The sequence below is a fragment of the Myripristis murdjan genome, chromosome 7, assembly GCF_902150065.1.
Source record: "Myripristis murdjan chromosome 7, fMyrMur1.1, whole genome shotgun sequence".
Lineage (NCBI taxonomy): Eukaryota > Metazoa > Chordata > Actinopteri > Holocentriformes > Holocentridae > Myripristis > Myripristis murdjan.
Genome location: NC_043986.1, coordinates 25,682,189 through 25,703,469, shown reverse-complemented (window position 1 = coordinate 25,703,469; position 21,281 = coordinate 25,682,189). Strand labels below are relative to the sequence as shown.

The following is a 21,281-nucleotide window of genomic DNA, read 5'->3' as shown; positions in this document are numbered from 1 at the left end:
GATACATAGATAGACAGACAGACAGACAGACAGACAGACAGACAAACAGACAGACAGACAAATAGATAGATAGATAGATAGATAGATAGATAGATAGATAGATAGATAGATAGATAGATAGATGAAGCCTCCAGTCTGAAAAACAAAGTTGAAAATCAATCAACTTTACATGTTTTTATTCAAACAGGCCTACAGCTGGCGGGATATCTTTTTTGATGCTCCTCAGTTCATCCGTCAGTAATACAGTAATTATTGACCGCCATCTAGTGGAATTTTAATAACATTGCATGCAAACGTTCTTATAATTTTCTTTACACTGCCATGTCGCCACCTGCTGGATAAAAGCCGTGCATGCCCTGAATGGGATAAACTGCCTTTTATCATCCGCTCAGTGTAATAGCTCGTCTGTCAACAGGCGTTTAATTAATTAAACTCTCAGTCATGAATGCTGATTGGCTGAAGCGCCGCCGCATAACCCAGTATCCAATAAACTCGCACCTGTGACCGCATAGCAGTTAATTTAGATATCAATGCGCTCGACAAAAGAGACCCTAACCCTCTCAGTCTGTCGGTAATTGTGCAACATCTTTAATTGGCCACTTGTAAAGACTTTAATTTTTATTAAGAGAACAAGAACATTTAACTGCGAGAATTAACTCACTATTGTCGATTAAATGACGTCAAATGAAAGATTTTGCCAAACACCTGCTTTTAAAATCACCGCCTCGACTGGAGTGTATTGACAGGTGTGCTTCATCTTTGTCGCTAAGCTTTGAAGAAACCTCAGATGAACTCGTGTGAGTATGAGCACCTATGAGACGAGAAAGCAGCTCAGACAGGTATGAAGTCACTCACAGTTTATCGTGTGCCAGCGAGACATTATCAGAGTCTGCCGGCTTGCCGAGGCAGGAGGATGAGTCAGGGCTCACCTGCCCGCGCACCTTGTGTCATTTACTGTCTGCCCTGTCAACCTGCTCTCAGCTCAGACATCCACTGCATTACAGTGATTGTTCTGCCACTGAAAACCCATTGACACAGCATGTTTACTGTAGCTGTTGAGTCAAGACTTGCTTTATGTGGCAAGCTAGTCATCTTGAAAAGTAGACCCACTGTAGAGCTATCTGTGTTTTTGTGGGCTGCATTCATGCCGGCACTTATTTGGCTGTGGTTGTTGTACTGTCTGGATATCACAAAAGTCCTTTTCTACCAAGATCAACTCTGGTAAGCATCTGACTGCTTGCTTGTATCTATTTCTGTGCCATGTTTATTTTTGTCTAAACTTTAGGCTGTTTGTGCTTCTGTTAGATAAACTGTTGTTTTTCCCATGAAACTCACTTATAGTTTTATGTATTTGTTGTTGACTCATCAGCTTAGTAACTACTTTTTGATCCTATATACCTATCCAACATTTTCCCACCAGGATGACGGAGTGCTTATGAATATGAGCCAGGTTTCATCCTTTCTCTTTCAAAATGACAGCATGAGTCACAACACAGGCATTGATCTGTGCTGCTGATTTCAGATTTTAGATGGAGCCTGCGTGAGCGTGCCACAGCTTGCATTAAGGCATGTGTGTGTGTGTGTGTGTGTATGTGTGTATTTATCTGTGCAGGTCATTGTAGAGCCAAGGACAAGCTGAATGGCTCGTAGCTGGGTCATAGGCTAATGGAGGTAATGGACTTGATAGATTGTGTACAGGCACACACTCTCAGGTCTGTCCTACAATGAGGACAGAGCTGAATCAAGAGAGGGTGGATATCCACTTAAAAAAAAAAAAGGAAAAAGAAAACAAAAGCAGTTTAAATGCCGTTCCTCCCTTGGCTTCTGTCCTGATGAAACAAAACGGAAAAAAGGGGGATTTTTAGTGTGTGCCAACGCCATTCCAAGGAATACAAAATGAAAGAAACTTTCACCTTCACTTGGAAATTCTCAGGAGTCCCAGGTGCTTTTTAAGTGTTAGGCAGACGTTATAGAGCCTGGCAGGGCGAGCCTTGGGAACACTGAGGCGAGGTGAGGCCAGGCGCTCTGGTACACCAGAAGAATCACAGCCATCATGTGTTTGGGATTAGACTGGGTGAGCAAAGGGATGTGACACTGATGGAGCTGAAAGTCTTAGCACCACCACAGAGCCTGAATCAGTCTAATTATCTTACCACTGTGCCATCGCAGACCTCAAACACTGTGGTTTGTGCAGGACAATAGAAGAATAAATGTGCTCCTCAGCTGGTGAATAGCAGTGCTGTTTCCCATTAGCTTTTGCTGTAGTCACAAGCCACTGGTGATAGAGCTTCATGTCAAAATGATGATTGAACATTATTACCTTTCATTTTGAGCATAAATTTTTCTCGGCCCTGGATTTTACTTAACCCAAGGGTGGGAAAACTTGGCTTCTCCTAAACACAAGGGTACACTACAAAAAAATCTCCATCTTCATAATTAATGTAGTCTCACATTCCGTTTTAAATTCTGAAGTGAAAAATGTGCCAGTGGGAGGAGATACTCCCACTTGATTCCAGTGCAGTTTTGCTTGTTTAAGGGACTTTTTTTTTTTTTTATGGAAACAAGTATAATCATGTTGAAACAAGAAGAAAAAACAAAAAATCATTTTAACACTGTATATGAAAGTAAATGACTTGGTAATTTGTTGATTTTCTTGTAGTGTAATGAGACAGCTTAGCCGAGGTCTTGTCATTATTTTAATGAATTGGGCTAAATGTAGGCTAATCATAATTAAAGAGAGGAGGCTAAGTGGGGTGGTGATTCATGCCAAAGAGCCCCACCACAAAGCTGGCAAGAGGATGGTTGACATCACACACAGGGATCAAAAAGGGTTATCATCATCTGTGTGTTTTGCAATAAAAATCTTGTGTCTGTGGGCAGCATCTCCTCCTCCTTCTCCCAGCCCTCCCCTGCTTCCTTTAGTGGAGTCAGTCAGTATTGTGAATGAGTGAGTCACATCCTCTGAAGCCTTGACCTTGTGAGAAAGTGGGCAGCTATGAGCCTGCAGTTCAGTCAGCTTCCAGGAATCCGCCGCAGGATTCCCCCCCCTCCCCCGTCTTGCCTGTCTGCCATGTTATTGAGCTCTCCTCAGGCCGCAGGCTGCTCATCTTGCATACCTTCAAGGTGCTCTCTTTCAGGCGGAGACAGACAACGCTGCCAATTGGCCGGAAAGAACTCATACCTGCCAGGTGGAGGTGAAGGCCGTGCCGTGATTGGCTGAGGGGTGTTCAAGGGGAGTGGTTGGACTCCTCCCACTTCCCTGTCTACTAAAAAAGGCACAGTCAGAGGCAACAAGTTGTTAAGCTACTGAGGAGTTGGAGATCAACAGCTGAACATCTGAGGCAGAGACAAGCACCAAGGAGTGAAACAACTGGGATAACAGAGAAATCCACAGGTAGGAGATGTGTTTTTTGAAAGGGGATTGGGAAATCTTCTGTGTAAGTTAAAGAATGTGGCTTTTTTTTTGATCTGATAATGAGGGAAAATCACAGGTTGAATTGTTGAAATTTTTCACTTTGTTACAGGCAATTTGACATTTCCTTTTAAGTTTGAAGACAATCATCCAGGCAACTTTATCTCCTTTTCGTCTTGGGCTAGTTTGTCGGCTATTTTGTGGTATTACAGTGTGTCACTGGTCATGGTTGTGTAGTTGACACAAGCCTTAAAAAAACTCAGATTTGCATAGGCTACATCAGTTTTACATACTGCTTTGTTTTTACTTTGTGTCTGTCGCTAGAGAAGGCCTTCACAGAAGTTAGGACAATATGCTGTCCTGCTTCCTTTGTGTTTGACCTGGTAGGACACAATGGGAATCCTATGCTCAGTGATGATTTTAAGATGGGTTGATAGTGTTTGTTGGGGGTTTGGCTTTGAAACGTCAGAGGAGAGGCATGTCTTGATTCGACTCTTTCACTAGCCCTAATTAGGCAACATCCCACAATAGCCCACCTGCTGAATGACTGGTCCGTGAGCAGAGACCCCGGAGGCTCTGCTGTCACTAGCTTGTTCTTCTAGCTCATTGTTTAATTCAGCTGGAGCGTGTTTAACTCACAGATGACAGTTACCGCATGCTGACGGTGCTGCTGCATGTGCCTGCTTGCCCTGACTCTCTAGGCTGTGAAGTTACGTACTGGAGGAAGAGGAAGGCAGGTAGAGACACGTATATGTGTGTGTGTGTGTGTGTGTGTGTTGTGAAAGTGTGTATTTTTGTGTGATGTAGGCATATCGGTTGTCATGTCCGCTGGTAGTCGCCCTGAGGGGCCAGTAAGAGCAGTGTCACAGAGGGAACAGATGGTGAATTGGCTGTCTTACTCACTCTATTGACTGGCTGACTCAAACACCAGGACCAGTCTGAGCTCCACGCTGCACTGGTGACACGCAGTATTGTCACGTATTGGCCTCAGTTTAAAATAATATAGATTTTTTTGGTGAAGTTTTGACCTGTGCCTCACTGGCAGCTACTGATACAAAGGCTATATTTGACTTTATGACATGGATGATACATGCACAGTGCAGAAGGTTACAGGTAAATATAAGATAAGTCTTAGTGGGGCGGTCACTCTGCTCACTGTGTTTGTCTTACAGTCTGTGATGATGCTACAATTAAACTGAACTTTGGTAAAGTGTTGGTTTGGATAGTTATCTGGGTGTTATGAGCCCACATTGTGGTGAAACATCCTCATTAGTTGCTTTGTGCTCCCCTGGGCTGCCAGTCAACAATACTGGATTTGTGCCTCTCCATTCACTTCCACTACACAGCAAAACAGCTCCCAAAATAACACTTTTATAGACAAAAAAATTATAAACAGATGCAAACAAAGTGGATTTTGTCAATGTAAAAAACAGCAAGTCCCAGTACCAATTTTTGAGGAAATGAAATGTCTCTTTTCTTGTTATTTTCCTATTTGAATAGGAAAGTACATCCTGTAGTTAGTGCAGGAAACTTCTGGAAGAAACAATCTGATAGTACTTTCAGTAATAATTGTAATTACACAAAAAGGGTACCTGGACTTTAGAGAAGCAAAAAGGCAGTGAGTGGTAATTAGAATCGCTTTGTTCCCATCGTTTGCCTTTGTTTGTTGTCATATGGCTAAATAGTTCCTCATTTTTGCCCCCACCAACTCCCTCCCTCCCTCCCTTCCTCCCTCCTTCCTCCCTCCTTCCCTCTCAGAGTTGCCAAGCTGACAGACAGACAGATTGACTTCTCAGACAAAAAAACAAAGATGGCCTCCGTCGCTCCATTCAGCCGCAGGCAGTGGGCATCCCAGTCGCTGAGGGTCACCGCCAAGGAGCTGTCCATTGTCTCTACCAGGGGCAAAAACAATGCCATCGCAGAGCGCTTCTCCAAGTAAGGACCAATATCCCTTTCCCACCTTCTCTCTCTCTCTCTGGCTCTGACCATCAGTTTAATAATTTACCAGTAGCCGGTCAACAGCTTAGTCACTGTCTGCTTATTATCTGTCATCTCACCCAGTAACCTCTTTTTTTATGATCTGAAATGCAGCCATCAGTCTCCTTCACAACAGTGTCTTGACACTAAGCTGTTTTCAGTTTCCTCTTTTCTGTAGAACTGTGTTCATCCGTAACATCAGTCCCAACCAGTTACTCCTGTTCTGCTAATGTGCCGGCTCTGGTGCACACACTGGCTTTTTCTTGATATGAATTTCTTAGATCAGCGTCTCACCACTGTGGGCTTCCCCTTACCTGCTAACACACAGTGTCAAGTTGCTAATTTTCTGAAGTGGAAAGATGGTTCCATGCCAGGAGGTTTCCTCTGTGCATTTACTTCATCTCACCACTAGGAGCTAGTGCTGTTCTGCCTTTGTGGGTTGGGAATAGATGTTTTGTTTTTTTTTTTTGCCATAAGAGAAATGAGCTATCCACCAATACTTTTATTAGTGTCTGAAGTACAGAGAAGATGACTCAGGAAAGTAATTAAAAGCACGTAGGACTAAACAAGTTGGATTTTAAGGGTGTGACCATATGTGTTTAAGTTGAAGATAGTATCTTCAAATTTTACTTTTTGCACTCCAAATGTACAAGTATTTATCATTTTTGTTGAGAATCTTACTCTTGTCAGGGTAGAAACAGCTGTAATACCATAGTGGGACTCTTCATAGCAATTCTGATGGATGAATTCCTTTCCAGTGAGTTGGCAATGTATAATTAAACAAATAATCAAAAATGTGCAGAGAAAATCACATTTTGATTTAGGTTTTTCAGACTGTTTTCTGTGAAGCTGTGATCACAAGGAAACTCCCTCATGCCAGAAAAGGTCAATAATGACTTGCCAATATCAACCAGTATTGACCAGATAAATGGCCAAAGTGATAATATTGGTCTAACCTTTGATTTGACAACATAAAATCTCAATACATGGCCAGTGTCGCAGGAAAATGTAGTTTGAGAGAGAGATCTTTCTTGATTCAAAGTTTAATTAAGATCATCTGGTTGGCGTTTGGTTTAGAAGCAGCGGTGGACAAAAATTTTATCAAGGATCTCTCCTATTTTCTGTCCACTTCCTTAACCTCCTCTACAAAAGTAATGTGGGTTTAAGATTTTCACTAGATTTCATCTTTTTGAATCACTTAAGGTTTTAGGAAGAATGCAGGGAGATTTTATGGTCTTTTGTGGGCGTATAGTAAAGCAGGACAAGGCCGGATACTTCTTTGTCACTGTAATGGTCACACACAACGATTAATGTCATTTTCCATTTGCTCTTTCTCCCAATTTATCTTCCCCCTCCAGATACCAGATGGCAGCAGAGGAGGGCAATGCAGAGAGGAAGAAGTCGGTAGGTACCAGATCAAATATGAAATACTCTTTTGGTTGCACATACTGGTGCCTCTTTTTCCCTTACTCCCTCTGTCTCTCTCTTTCACACACACACACACACACACACACACACACACACACACACACACACACACACACACTGAGCTGCTAGCTTCTCTGCCATATCTGTTCGTCCACATGTTGCACTCGAAGACCACAGAAGCTTTAATCCTCATTTAGAGACTTTAATCTGAAGATAACGCACCTGCTGTTGAGCATAGAGCAGTAGATCGACATGCACTGGCAGCGCTGCGAGGGCACTCGTAAAAGTAGGTGAGCGATACTGGCATCTCTTGTCCCGTGTCAGTGGTAACAAGACGCCTCCGTCCCGTCTCATTAGAGAGGGTGGTTTAGTTAGTGCTGACTTTCTCTATCTGGACAGAGCACAGCAGGGATCACAGAGCTTCTGTACAATGTCAGGTAGGCGTGTCACTCTGGGTGTTATGTCTCTGGACAGAATACACTGAATGCACATAATATTAGAGACATTTACCTGATATTGCATTGAGTTGCACAATTGCTTAAAAATGCTTCTCTAACTCTACTGCTTCTATAGATTTAGTAATAACTTTTACATGTATACATCACCAAATAATATTCTACTATTTGGCATATTAAGTGTACACATGTAGGATTCTGTAATATATTTTTTTCTTTTAGGACCTCTACAATTCAAACATAGCCATCCAGTGAGATTTTAACATTTCCCTACTTTTTTGAATCCTTTGCTGTATTTACATGAAGCCTTTTATAGAGAAGTTTTTGACCATGCAAAGATATAGATTTGAATGTTAGCTATTATACATGAGGGGATAAAGTTTTTTCTTGTCGCTGCAGTGAATTAATGAATGGATTTTCGATTTTTACAAGCAATCATCAGCCAAGGTGAAAAAGAAAGTAAGTTTAGGAGAGAGAGGGGTAGCCAGAGGTGGGGCTGTTGATCTGAACAACTGTTACCTCTTCAAGTAATATCCTAGATGGGGGCAGGTCCATATTCCCAACCAGAGGAATATTATTTAGGCTTGATAGTTGTTGGTCAGGTATTTGACTGTGGTTTGACAATTAGGTAGCTTTCTTTACTGGTTAAGTTTCCGGTTCTATTCATTTATTTATTTATTTATTTTAACCTTTGTCTCACTTCCTGCACTTACTTTCCCCCTTTCGCTCACTGACTTTCTCTGTTTCTGATTTTCTCCCCCTCCCTCCCTCCTTGCCTCCTTCCCTCCTTCCTCTCCTCTGTGTGTCGGTGTAGGGGGTGGGCTAGTTCCTTCATGCTGCTCTGATCGCTTCTCAAGGCTCACATCTGGGACAGCTTGTAGCATTTCCAGCCGGCCAGCAGAGAGACACACACACACACACACACACATACACACACAAACACTCACTCACACACACATACTTCACTTCGCCGACTGGACGGCCAGGTCTTCCGCCTTGCTCAGGTTTTTACACATTTTCTTTGGCAAACAGAAGTTCTTTTGTTTAGATTTCTTAGCAAAGAGAGTTAGCTTTTTGTTCTTTATTTAAGACAGCCAGGTTTGTAGAAAGGCATGTTGAGTCTTTGTTTCTTGTGCAGCTATTTGCATTTCTGCCTGCTTTGTTGTCTGTCTTTCAGCCACTTCCTACTTTTGCAAGTGTTGTGAGGTTACTTGCATGAATGTTAACCTTTAATTTAAGTTGGTGCTGAGAATGTTATATTTAGTTTGGCAGTGTTTTTTAAGCTTCAGTGAGCAGTTGATGGAAGATCAAGTGGCAGGAATTCAACACTGACGAAATTCATTGAAACCAAGAACTGATTCAACAAGTGGCTGGAATCCCTCAGTGTGCTTTCTCTGCCAAATGCTTTGAAATAGTCAGTCGTCATTTTTTAGGTCTTGTGCAGGGCTATTTCTGTGGCTGAGTGTAACAGTGTGTGCTGTAAGAGCTTTAATCTGCCCTCTCATTCCTCTGCTTGAAAAACCAAACTGCATGTCACTTCGCCAACACACCTGCATGTCAGACTGTCATTGTAGACAGCAGTCCTAGGTCAAATTTTAATTATATTATGTTTTTTTTTTTTATCCTAATTAGTTGCCATTGCCAAGCGGATACAATTTGTGCCAGAAGTTTGAGATAGGAAAGACAATGTGGTCTGCTTTTCTTTGACTGACAACTTGGCATCATTACCTGTATCCAATCTGGAATTATCTCAGCTGTCCTGATGTGTAAATCCTGTCCATCTGGTTCTGCATGGAGGCTCAAACAACTGCTGATTATTATGTGCAATTATAGTTCAGTGCAGGTTTACTTGGTCATTATGTCCTCATGATTTTTCACCCTTAAGTCAGTTCTTACTTTACTGATAATGGCACAAAGTGGCTCTCTGGTCATGGTATTGTCGGTCCTCAACATAATGAGTGTGCAGTCTGCTTTAATGAGCCTTGGACCCAGAGGGACACTACGTTTGTTTGGATCTCAGGCACAAGAAACACCTTTGGTCTAGATAATAAGTGAGGTCATTTTTTGTTGTGTGTCTAGGTTGTGGAGCCCTTGCCCGCCACACTGCGCAGTGGGAATCTAAGTGTTTTAAAGAAACGCTGGGAACAGCAGCAGCAGCAGCAGCCACCCTGCCACAGAGCTCCGCTTCAGGCCTCATCCTGCATCCCTGCTGTACCTCAGAGCCACATCAGCCCCCCTACGGGTCCTAAACCCAGACCTGCCTCACAGATCGAGACCCACGTTGACACACCGACAGCCACCGCCCACTCTCAGAACCAGGACGTCCAGATCAGGGACCAAAGCCAGACTGAGACGGAGATAGAAGTGCATTCTCAGCCCGGGTCGTCCCAGTCTTCCTTCAGCTCAAAGGAACCAGCAGACATGGAGAGGAAGCAAGAGGGAGCAGCGGCTGAAGTGCCTGCTTCCGAGAAGCCCAACATCCCCCTCAACAGCCTCAAGATGATGTTCGAGAAGGGAGAAAACCTGTCCGACAAGGCAAGTCCACATTTCAGTCATGGTGACCGGCAGGCCTGGGTGAAGTTTCAGTATAACTTATTGTACATGAGTGGAAAGTCTCGTGATGAGCAGGATCAAACGTTTTACTGAGAACTCATTAGAAACTGTTATGCATACATAAAACATGACTATGTCTAACGACAAAGTCAGATTAAAGTTAATGAGGTGTGAGTGAACAGACTGAAGGCTCTAGTGCTCAGTATTTACACTTGAAACAGAAAAGGCTACATGATGAGTTTTAGTTCTGCTTGTTCTTCAGGAGGTCAGACCCCCCCCCTCACGCTGTCATGCTTCTGGTCACATGTTGCTTTTTGTCTTCACTATCATTAATCTCAACACATGCACATGCAAGCACGCACCAACACACTCAGCTGACTTGATACTTCCGTTACACACATTCAGACTGATACATCCTCTCAGCCATGTATCAGTAACAACACTTTGTTGATATTGGTGAGACATAGAAATGGACAAACCAGAAATCAGTATTTCACATATTTCTTCAAGGTATGTAAAAAATGAAGTGGTCATACTTGGGGTGTGACGTGAACAGCCGTTCTGTGTTTTCTCAGCACACAGCGTCCATTTACTAATGAACAGGACAGAACATAGGAAGTCATTATACAGCTTTAAGAAGCGTAGCGATGCTTGGTTTGGCCTTTTGAAACAAGCTCTTTCACAACACCATCTAGTAATGGTACGACCTACATTCCTCACTGCTTGGCCTTTATCTTGCCTCATCACATTTTTTTCAGACCTCGGTGGTATTTGATACTGTTTTGTCCCCACGCAGTTTGCACAGGCATTATACTCTATCTCATATTCTCTAGGCTGTAGTGCAAAAGCAAGGAAATGCAAAGGCAACAAAGATGGCTTACTACTTTTGTGTTAATTTAATTCAGTGTGTTTGTTTGGAGAATCCCTTTGACTGGATGCTGTGAATGCAGGTTGTGAGCAGCTTCATCTGAGCAGCTTTAGTAAGCAGACAACAGCTCAGCTACACCCTTTCAAGTATCAGCCAGAGCCAATTCCCCCAGACTAGGAGCCACTCCTCTCACTGAGAGAAATTCCTGCTAATTCATCAAGATGAATCTTTTATCTAATGAGAAGAAACTTTTTTTCTTTCAAAGCTACCAGGAGAGCAGGCTTAGGCTTTAACATTTACCGGACAGCTGCTGACCCTTTAAACCTAGCATGATTTTTTTGTTGAGATTTCAGGGGATCCAAGACCAACAAAGGAGTGGTTCTTGGCAGAGAAAAAGCTCTATTCAGAAAACATGGACATGTACTTAATGCTGCTTTGTTTAAAAAAAAAAAAAAAAATCCTCAGCCCTTTAAACTCATCGCTGACTTCCTATTTCAGCTTTTGAAAGTAAAATGAAAGTAAAATCAAAGAACACTACAGGGAAGTGGTGTAATTTGAGCCTGTTTCATTGTGTGCTGCTGTTACTCTACCACAAGAGGAATAAGGGGAATAAATTGGGGAAAATCCATGAGCACTAATACAAGATACTTAATACAATGGCCTCCACTGTATGGCCAAACTCGTGTTCCTGTGCGTCTCTTTGTTGAACTCCCCTCCAGAGGGCAGATGATGTAAGGCTGAGAGCTGAAAGGCTCATGACTGCAGCCAGCTGATCCACACTCAGAGCCTCCTCAGACAACCGTATCCCCCAAGGCCATCAAAAAGATAGACCCCTCTTTTCTCCTCCCCCCTCCCCTCATCAATCATCCTCCTTGTCCCCTTCGTCCTCGTCGGTCGTGCCTTCCTCTCCCTCCTCTCTCTCTCTCCCTGCTCTCACCCCTCCTTCCCTCCCTGTCCTACACATCATCAACCCCCCACCCCCACACCCCACTCCTCCACCTCCTCTCCACTCCTGGGGGGGAGGCAGACTCATTCAGTCATGAGGCAGATGCGCTCTGAAATTAATTGACCCCTACCCTGCTTGCCAGGCCCCTCCTCTCTCTATCCTAAATCCACTCACCCACCCACACACCCACTCCTGTCCCAGACCAGCCCCACCCATCCTCCTCTCCCCTCTCTCCCTCCCACGTTCACCCCCTTCACCAGCTGCTCCCCCTCTGCCCTCCCCTCCTCAAACAGCTCCACCCTGTACGCCTGCCGCTCTGTGCTGAGGCTGAGGAACCGTGACACACTTAGAAGAGAGAAAAGAAAAGGGACGAAAAAAAAGACATCTCCTCCTTCCTGCCCCCCTACATGGATCCCTAACACCACTCACACAAACTCGTCAGCTGCAGCCATGTCATCATCGCCACCTTCATCCGGCCACACCCCCTTAAAACCAAGCCCCCCTTGAACACCTGCTCCCTGCCACCCTCCCCAGCTACCCAACACACACACACACACACACACACACACACACACACACGCTACACCTCCTCCTCCTCCCTAACCCATCTCTAGAGGCCCTGCCCCATATCTCCTCCTGCTTTTTAAAAGCCACATTGAGCTCCCCACCTCTCTGCGTGTGCCTCCGTCTCTCTGCTCTGGACCCTCACTGCTGTAGCCAGGACCAAGTCAGTGTGTGTTGGAATAATTTGACTTGACAAAGTCTCTGACTTCGATGAGATCTCTGCGTTGACTCCTCACCCCTTGTGGTTCTCAGTCTACACAAGAGGTAGCTATGTTTCTGAGTTGTTTGAGTTGGACATCCATATGATGCTGTTGGTCTCTTTGTTGCGCCTCTGAACAGTCCCCTCTTTGACGGACTGAGACCTGTTTTACTGCTGCTGCCCCGAGGCACTCTCCTTTTTGCCTTTTCTGTTTTTGTTTACTTCTCTGCCAGATTAGGATGTTTTCCCTGAGGCAGAATGAGGCCTTTTGATGCCGCGGCTGCTCACTGACTGACTTTTATGTTGCAGCAAAGTACCTGTAATGAAAATGTCTTCCTAAAGGCGGCCTCTTGAGCTAACTTTCTCAGTGGCTCCATTCAACTGTGTCCGCTCTCTTTGAAACAGCGTTATTGTGTAGATTGGGCTGGTTATATTGCGGGGTTTAAAAGGCTGTTAGGCTCTTAGACTTTCTTTAATGCTATTGACCTACCCTGGAGGTGCACATGGGGGTCAGAGGCTGCCTCCCCCTGCTGTCTTTGTTTTTGTCAGGCCTAATGCATTGTCACTGGGTGCGGTGTGAGTGAGGTGGGCTCAGAGACAGGGTGGGGTCATGGGTGGGCAGTGAGGGGGACTGTAAGTCAGTCTGTCAGTCTGGATGGGAGCTTTAATAGTATGAGGATTAGTGACAGATTCTTTGTCTAGTCTGTTGATCCCACCTCCTGAGACCAGGCCTGGCCTCATATGGCTCTGCTGCTTGTTTACGTACGACTGAACCCCCCCACATGCACGCACACACTCACCAACACACCCCTTACACACAGATAAAGTGCGCCTAACCCCCTCCCAGCCCTTCACGTTCAGTCTTTGGAAGATAATCCACCCTTGGGGATCGATCCATTATAATGATGATGGTCCTGGGTGTGATGGTGATTTGCCTCCTATCAGTAATGATGCCAGGTTTTAGTGGCCACATGTTCCCTCGCCGCTCCCCACTGTGTGAGTGTGCATGCATGTATGAATTTTTTATGCATGTGTTCCTGCACAGGTGTGATTATTGATGTCTGTATGTGTGCACGTTCACCTCTGTCCCGACCGCAGCATGGTCTGTTAAAGACTCAGCGTCTTAAATGACTTCACCTCGGATGTTACTGCTCACTCTGACTCATCCTGCTCACCTGTTTGAACATGCAGCCTCTACAGTAGACCTGTGACAGAAGCTGCTTCAGAGAGCTGGCTGTTTTTGTATGTTTCATGGCTAAAAAAATAAAATAAATAAATGAGGTGTAGCTTCCTTGATGTTGAGAGGGAGAAGCTTAGTAAGAGCATGGACACAACAGTATAGTCCTGTCCTGTATTCCTTAAAGTTGGGGCTGAGGACCAAAAGGAGTGGTATGTGTCGGGATCTTGAAAAACAAACAAACAAACAAACAATGATATATTTCCATTAACTTGTGTTCCCTCTCAAACGATTAAAGTTTGGTTGAGGGATGTTTGAATTTATAACTTTATGTCCACAATTTCTAAACCAAAGTACATTAAAGGTGATGAAGTTAACCTTGTTACTTATATCTTTAAATACACACTTAGAGTCGAGTAGAATTCACATTAGGATACATTGTACTTACATTAGTAGTAAGTATAGTGTTAAAAATGTGTTGAGAAATAATTAAGTTTTTTCTAAGTGATACCTGACAAAAGGTTATTAGTAACAAACCCCATTGTGAAACTTAAATTCTCCTCATTTCCATCCTTACTGACGTTTAAAAGGCCTTGGGCTGCTAGATAGATAGATAGATAGATAGATAGATAGATAGATACATTTACTTTATTGATCCCAAACTGGGAAATTCTTATATGCTAGAGCCTGTAGAAACTCTGTGCCTGTCGGGACTGGACAGGCCAACGCAGGGCGAGGCCTGGTTAGCCTGATCAGGTGTTGGAGTCAAGGACACACACACACACGAGTGATACAACCCTTGCCACCAAATCTGAAGTGCACAGCAAAAACAAAATGAAGTGCTCAGGATGTGTCAGTGTCAAACAGGTGCAGATCAAGGTGAGCCAGGCTGAAGGCTGTGTGGACCAAGTACAAATCGTCATCGTCTGTGTGACCTATTGTTAGATCGCTATGCCTTAAGTGACTGGGGGAGTGCAAGTGTGTGCTGTCACGTTGTCGGGACGCAGTAGAGCCACTGGCAGGACTGAGTGTGTGTGTGTGTGTGTGTGTGGGAGTGGCTTGCCGCGGCTGCCAGAGAGCAGACACTTCACCAGATCACTTAGGTTTTATCGTTAGGACAGCACCCTTAAATCTCTTGTTTTCAGATTAGCGCTGTGCTTCTCAAACCTTTTCAGCCAAAGTTCGGTGTCATAAGAATTGCAGGTTGAAACAATAACAGAGCCTCTCCATTTTAAACTTTTAAGTGTCAGGTGTAAAGTACAGCATAGCCCCATGGCAACAGAGGGGTGAACAGTTCAGTGTGTGTGTGTGTGTGTGTGTTTGTCTCCTGGCCGGCTGCTGTGGACAGACGGGGTGTCTGTCTCAGGCTCCGTCTCTGAGCTCATAAGGGGATTAAAGTGGACCGGGCAGACACACCCCGCTCTTTCCCTCTCTGATTCTCTCGCTTTCATTCCCTCTCTCGCTCTTCCCTTGTTCCCTTGTTTCTCATTGCATTCCCCTCATCCGTCCGCTCTTTGATCTTCCTGATGGGCATCACTGCCTCCTGCCTGTTTGCGCTACTGGCTGAAACATGTGAGCATCATATGGCTCTGTGTGTGTGTGTGTGTGTGTGTGTGTGTGTGTGTGTGTGTGTGTCTGTGAACATTGTTTTGTGTGTGTTCATGTTTTGGCTCGACAGGATACGTCAACTGCATCACTGCTGATATTTTAATTTGTGCTTTGATTTCTGATTGGTCTGAATATATGTTTTTGTGTTCGACAGCTCTGACTGGCTGTGTGTGTGTGTGTGTGTGCGTGTGTGTTGGTGTATGCGTGTTTTTACAGGTGTCCAGAGAGCAAACGAACAGCGGTAATACTGCCATGGACCAGCTACTAGGAGGTACACACACACACACACACACACACACACACAGATAAGAAGCAGAAGACGTCATGCATCAATTTGGATTCTAGCAGGATGCTTAAAGGTGCTGGTGTGGACAGAATAGATACATTTGACAAATAGTAAAATAAAGAATTACAGGTTTGTCCTCCGTATTCCTAAATCATGACATCATGAAACTTTGAAACCAAGACTAAAGAAATCATTTTAATGCAGGATGACAGGAGGCTCATTTCAGGTGTTAGAGACTGACTGACAGCCCTGAAACTGTAAAATAATTCATCCTCACCCCCATTTTATCTGTGGGGGACAACACTCAAATGCTGATATCTCATTTTGATTAAAACAACAGCAATGGTGCCATATTAGTCAGACTATTTACAATGCAAAAAAGTGTTTTTTAAATGTATTTTTTTTGTATACTACTGTTATAGCGCACGATTCTAAAGCGTTATTATTTAATATCATATTAATAAAACATACCTTTAACACATATTGGTAATGATATGTGCATAAATACCCAACTACTTTCGCTCTCTCCTTTCCTGCCTTCATTCTTGATTTTTCAATCTTAGTGGTCGTCATTTGGCACCAGTATTATTGTACCAAGTATTTGACTTGACTTGACTTGATTTTCATGTCATGCACAATAAGTGCCCGACCCTCATTGGCTTACAAGACACCAGAAGTGCAGTTGCAGTGGTCAAACATTTCACTTCATTTCATTTCATTACAAAATATTGTACTGCTCACTCTTAAAAAAAATATTCTGCTTTCTCTCCAAAATTTGGCAAATAAGCGCAACTAAGTTTTGTCATAATCATCCAGCCAGCAAAAAATGGGGGACATTTTACTAAAAACTACATTTTGTATGTCCTCACAGACAGGAAAAAATGAACCTCATTCTTATTTCAGTATTATGTATATGTTGCATATGTTTATATTTTTCAAATTAACAGCTTAAAAAAAAAGCCAAAAAACAGTCTAATAAAACCATCAGTGTGGCTCTTATGGTCACAAATTTACCAAATCTTTGTTCCAGGCGGCTCAGAGGCACATCGAGCATTGTTCTGCTGCTGTTCCCAATAACTGAGTCCAGACTGAATCAGCTCCAAACAATGTACTCCAAAATGTTGAGCGCTGTTTTGCCTTCCTCTGCATGGATTACATCCTTCCTAGTTCTGTGCGGGGGAAGTTAAATGCTCTTGAAGTGACGACTCGAGCCCAGACAGAAGTACTGTGATCAGCAGACTGACTCAGAGAGCACAGGAAGAGACGAACTCTGTTTCCCCCGAACTGCAACAGACTCCTGACCTCATGTTCCCTCCGCAGCTGACCTGACTAAAAAGCACACTGTGCACCGCGCCTGAACCGGTTTGGCTCAACAAAAATAATACAGAACATTAACACTTGGCTGCTAATAGTTCAGATTTACCGGCAAGAAAAAAAAACCCCATGAAGTTCACCAGAAGGTCCTAATAATTAGCGGACTCCTCAAAAGGAAAAAAAAAAGTAGAGTGCAGGTTGTGTACGTTTCCACTGCACATTTTGTTTTTGTAAGTAAAAACAACTCCTCAACACATTGTGATCGCCCAAGTCTGAGTAATCCATACCAGCCAGGGTCTTAACTGTGATTAATAAGAGTTCCACCTTTTTGGAAAATAAAATACTGCAGTTTCTTAGTATATATTCAGCTGCTGACATGACTGACTGACACGATAGCAGACTAGTAGAGTAGCTCTTATGGTGCAGGAAAGTTTACTGCCGAGGTGTAAAGATTTAGTTTTAATGTTTTATGTTCACCATTATACTCATTTTATATTTACTAGTCATCAGCATCTCAACATCGTGTGTGTCTGTTGTGTCAGATGGAAGTCTTGCTGAGTCCACTCCTCTCCGGGACAGGATGGCCCTCTACCAAGCTGCCATCTCCAAACAGGACGTCCTCCCCACGTCAGTCAGCGTGAGTTAACCAGCGATCCAGCAATGACTAAACCATTACTTCCTTTATTCACTGCACTTCATATTCCAGGATACTGAAGGGGGATTTTTGTGGCATAACTAAGACTCTCAATTTCCACTCAGGATTAGCATGCATCCTTGTTGATCACGCTGTTAAAAGACAGAGCAAAAGAAAAAGGATCAAATCCAGTTGTAAGATCCAATCACCTAAACCAACTCTGGAGATGGACAGAGACACATTTTATCTTTTCTGTAGCAACGTGTAAATGCAACGCGTGTCTAATCCACATAGGAAACTGTAAACACATAATTGTCAGGACACTCAATGGGGAAACAAATGAGACAAGTTCTTACTGTAAGTTTTAGAATATTTTTTGTGAGAAGAGCTGACACGTGCATCACTCTGTGTTTTGGCAAATGAAAAAGGAATGTCACTTAATTAATTTGTACAGTGAAGACACATTTTAATTTCAAGGGTAATGTTATGTATGTGTGTATGTTATTATAGTAGTAAACGCCACTCCAGTTAATCTGACGGCCTTCATCTTATGCTGTGTTGTCTCTCACAGAGCGATCAGCTGGACAGCTACTGTGGGAAGCAGAAGGAGAACGTTCCTCCATGCCCTCTGGACGTGGTGAGCATTACGGTTTTTAAACAGACAACACTGCATGTGTGGCCTGTAAAGTGAAACGCCACTAATTTCAGTTCTGCTTTATTGGTCAGATAGTTATGAATGACTTCTGGATCCTGCATGTCATGATTCATTTGTCATTATTCATTTGTTGGATGTTTCATCACTTTGGCTTCAAAGAAAATGAATAAATTATTGTGCTGGTTGTATGACTCACTACAACTTCTCCTTTCATATCCCCTTTCTGTCCAGGGTCCAGAGTCTGAACCCAACAGCAGGAAAGCTTCAACCTCAGAGAGCAACGGTAGTTTCACTCTCTTTATTTACTTCCTTGAACTCTGGTCATATGAATTTTGCTGTTGATTTAGCTGTTCACTTCCTGTAGCAGCTCCACAGAGGAGTGTTATTATTTAGTTTAACTAAGGATTTGGGTTAAATACAAAACATTTTATGGAGCATATTTTTTATTTTACTCTCTAATTAATAGGCATCTTTTTTTAAAATAACATTAATCACTACTTCAGTTTGGCTACATAATAATAAAACTCATTGCTGAATTGCAAACTATTCTACTCAATCTGTTGCGTGAGCATCACTGTGAAAGAGTAAAATGTCTCCCCCTAGTGTTCAGCATGTGTCACAGCCTGTTCTCACTTCAGTCTTTTCTTCCTAAACAGGATCCAGCAGCGGCACAACAGCCTCCCCCAGTCCGAGAGACGCCTCTCAGCCCAAAGCCACCAGGGTGAGTCCTCACAGGTCCTCACTCAATCACTTTTAAAAACACTGATTTACTCACACACAGCACACAAACACATGACATCTATGCTTCTATGTGTGCAGTTGAATTCAGTGTGTGTGTGTGTGTGTCTGTGTGTGCAGAGCTTCCGTCTGCCAGCAAGGGAGACTTGTGTGTCCTGTCTGAAGACTGTTTATCCTCTGGAGAGGCTGGTGGCCAACCAGCAGGTTTACCACAACACCTGCTTCCGCTGCACACACTGCAACACCAAGCTCAGGTGAGGGGGGCAACACACACACACACACACACACACACACACACACACCAATAATAGCTTTAAAAAGGTCAAAAGCAGTGGACTTGCTGAATTATGAAACAATTTTCATCTGTCTCATCCACTGCTGTAAGCTGGATTTTCTTGTGTGACACTCTTGTGTGTTTGCTGACTGGTTCTTTTGTCTCCCTCTGCTGGTTAGTTTGGGAAATTACGCCTCCCTGCACAACAATGTCTACTGCAAGCCCCACTTCTGCCAGCTGTTCAAGGCCAAGGGAAACTATGATGAGGGCTTTGGCCTCCGGCCCCACAAGGAGCTCTGGGAGAGCAAAGCCGACGGTAGCGAGACCTCGCCACAGTCCAAGAGTCAGGACAAGCCAAAGATCCAGACCCCCCCCTCGGCCTCAGACCTGGAGAGTCCCAGTGTGGAGGAGTCCCCGCTGGCTAAAGTCAACGTCTTGACAGCTACCATGGAGACTCTGGGCCAGGGGTCACCGGAGAGGGCCGAAAGACCCACCGAGACCCGCAAACTGAAGATCTCATGGCCACCGCGGACCGAGCCAGAGGACACAAACAGCCAACCTGAAGTCATGCTGCCTGTAACGACCGCAGAGGGGGGCTCTGTCAACAGGCCCGTCCGAGCCAAGTGGCCCCCTGAGAAAGACGACGACTCCTCATCTGCAGATCACAGCCCAGAGGCCAGCGAGCTGTCCAGCCTGTGCCGAAGCTCCTCTCTGAAGGAACGCAGCCGGCCCTTCACACTGGCCCTGCAGACTCCTGAGGCCAGACAGCAGAGCCCGCCCCCTCCCTCTGATTCGCAGGCGGCGGATGAGGGACAAGGCAGCCCCGAGCCCACAAGCATGGAGCTGCAGCCCGGGGGCCAGTCGTCAGACAGCCACACGCCCACAGAGGACAGCTGTGTGGATGTGCACAGCAGCTCGGGGGAGGAAGAGGAGGTGGAGATGAAGAACGGAGACATGCCAGATGCTGGGCTCACTCAAGAGGAAGAGCACAACAAAACCCGGGAAGCAGAGGGGGAGCAGCTTGAGGACGAGGAGATGGAGGGAGAGGATGGTTTAGTGGAGGAGGAGGAGGAGGAGAAGCAGCAGGAGACACCCACTGAGCCCACGGCCATCTTGTCCCCCGAGGGTGAGGCAGAGGCCAGCCGATCGTCCCAGGACGTTGGATTCTGGGACAGCGAGGAGGCCGACGACAGGGAGGAGGAGCAGCAGCCAGAGCAGGAGGAGCTGAGCGTGGAGGAAATAATCAAACGAAACAGGTACTATGAGGATGAAGAGGAGGAGGAGGATGTATAAACTGCACAGACTTTTGTCAGCTCTTGGCCAAGAAGATGACAGCCATGAAAACCCTCTGGACTGCTTGCCATTCCCGCTCTCGTAGATTTGGATGTTAGATTTGGTTTCTCCTTGTCCCGTCATCCTCAGAGCAGTTTCTGCAGTGTCTGGCGCGCACTCTGAGCTCTTTATTTGTGCCTCTTTGAACTGTTAAAAACCTTTGTGACATTTAAAGCCATTGTTACAAATTAGGTTAAACCCATTAGATAGATTTTATGAGACTGTCAGCACCTTTGACACGCTGACATTAATAGTTTTGAAATGCACACAGTTCCTGTTCCATTTATTTTTCTGGACATTTTAAAAATTTTATAACCTTTTGAATCTATTTTATTTTTCTCTGACTCCTATGATCTTTTTTCATAGGCGCCTCCTATATTGTCAGTTAGTTGAATAAGTAAAGATGGCCTCATTTTTATCAGCAAGATGTAGAAAACCTTGCAGCTTTGCAAAAGGTGCACAGTTGCACAAAATTGACTTATAAAGGAGTCAAGAGCAACAGGAAAGCAAAGAGAAGAAATGAGCTTTGCTGTTTGGGGAAAGGAAGTCCAGTGGTTTGATCTGTTGTCTCAGTTTCTGCGAGTTTTGTTTGGGTTTACTTTGTGATAGCCTTTCTTTGAAGATACACTTTTTTTTGTATGTACTGGTGAAACTTAAAATGTCACATGCACATTAATGACCTTTTAAAATTGGGACAACTCGCACCACATTATCTTTCCTTTATGTTACTTTGTTTTCCATTCTGAAGATTTATGACCGGGTGATGTGTACTGTACCTAAATAATGTTGTACTGTTTGTTTTATCAGGGGACCAAATATCCTGCATTGTATTGCTACTGTTCATATAAATAAAGAGTTGTT

General features: G+C 44.1%; 2 protein-coding genes across 4 annotated transcripts in view; one reads left to right on the top strand and one right to left on the bottom strand.

Annotated features, from left to right (window-relative positions):
- Window positions 1-536: 536 nt before the first annotated feature.
- On the top strand, window positions 537-21,218 carry lima1a (LIM domain and actin binding 1a). Of its 2 annotated transcripts, none has more exons than XM_030056254.1 (12): window positions 537-797; window positions 3,138-3,394; window positions 5,171-5,347; window positions 6,748-6,793; window positions 9,352-9,807; window positions 15,404-15,458; window positions 17,330-17,424; window positions 17,993-18,058; window positions 18,308-18,359; window positions 18,733-18,797; window positions 18,935-19,068; window positions 19,268-21,218. In XM_030056254.1, exons 3-12 carry the CDS (start codon window positions 5,223-5,225, stop codon window positions 20,379-20,381), a joined length of 2,208 nt encoding a protein of 735 aa, XP_029912114.1. In that variant the 5' UTR covers window positions 537-797; window positions 3,138-3,394; window positions 5,171-5,222; the 3' UTR covers window positions 20,382-21,218. The 2 variants fall into 2 exon arrangements, with proteins under 2 accessions (XP_029912114.1, XP_029912115.1); XM_030056255.1 differs by having other exon boundaries at window positions 3,124-3,394.
- spryd3 (SPRY domain containing 3) overlaps window positions 6,908-21,281 on the bottom strand; it is a 63,818-nt gene continuing 49,444 nt past the window's right edge. Inside the window, exon 12 of one of the 2 annotated variants that reach the window (XR_003928490.1) lies at window positions 6,908-6,934. Coding sequence is in view for 1 of the 2 variants with exons in the window: in XM_030056258.1 (XP_029912118.1) it covers window positions 17,532-17,573 (42 nt within the window). In the remaining variant the exon portion in view is untranslated. Of the gene's footprint in view, window positions 6,935-17,457; window positions 17,574-21,281 lie in introns of those variants that run through there. The other variant, XM_030056258.1, reaches the window with a different exon arrangement.

Bases quoted from the DNA above. Each gene is read 5' to 3' on its own strand.
- lima1a (XM_030056254.1), top strand. From the start codon at position 5,223: ATGGCCTCCGTCGCTCCATTCAGCCGCAGGCAGTGGGCATCCCAGTCG. The intron at 6,794-9,351 runs GTAGGTACCAGA...TTGTGTGTCTAG, and splicing joins ATGCAGAGAGGAAGAAGTCG to GTTGTGGAGCCCTTGCCCGC. The intron at 18,360-18,732 runs GTAGTTTCACTC...CTTCCTAAACAG, and splicing joins TTCAACCTCAGAGAGCAACG to GATCCAGCAGCGGCACAACA.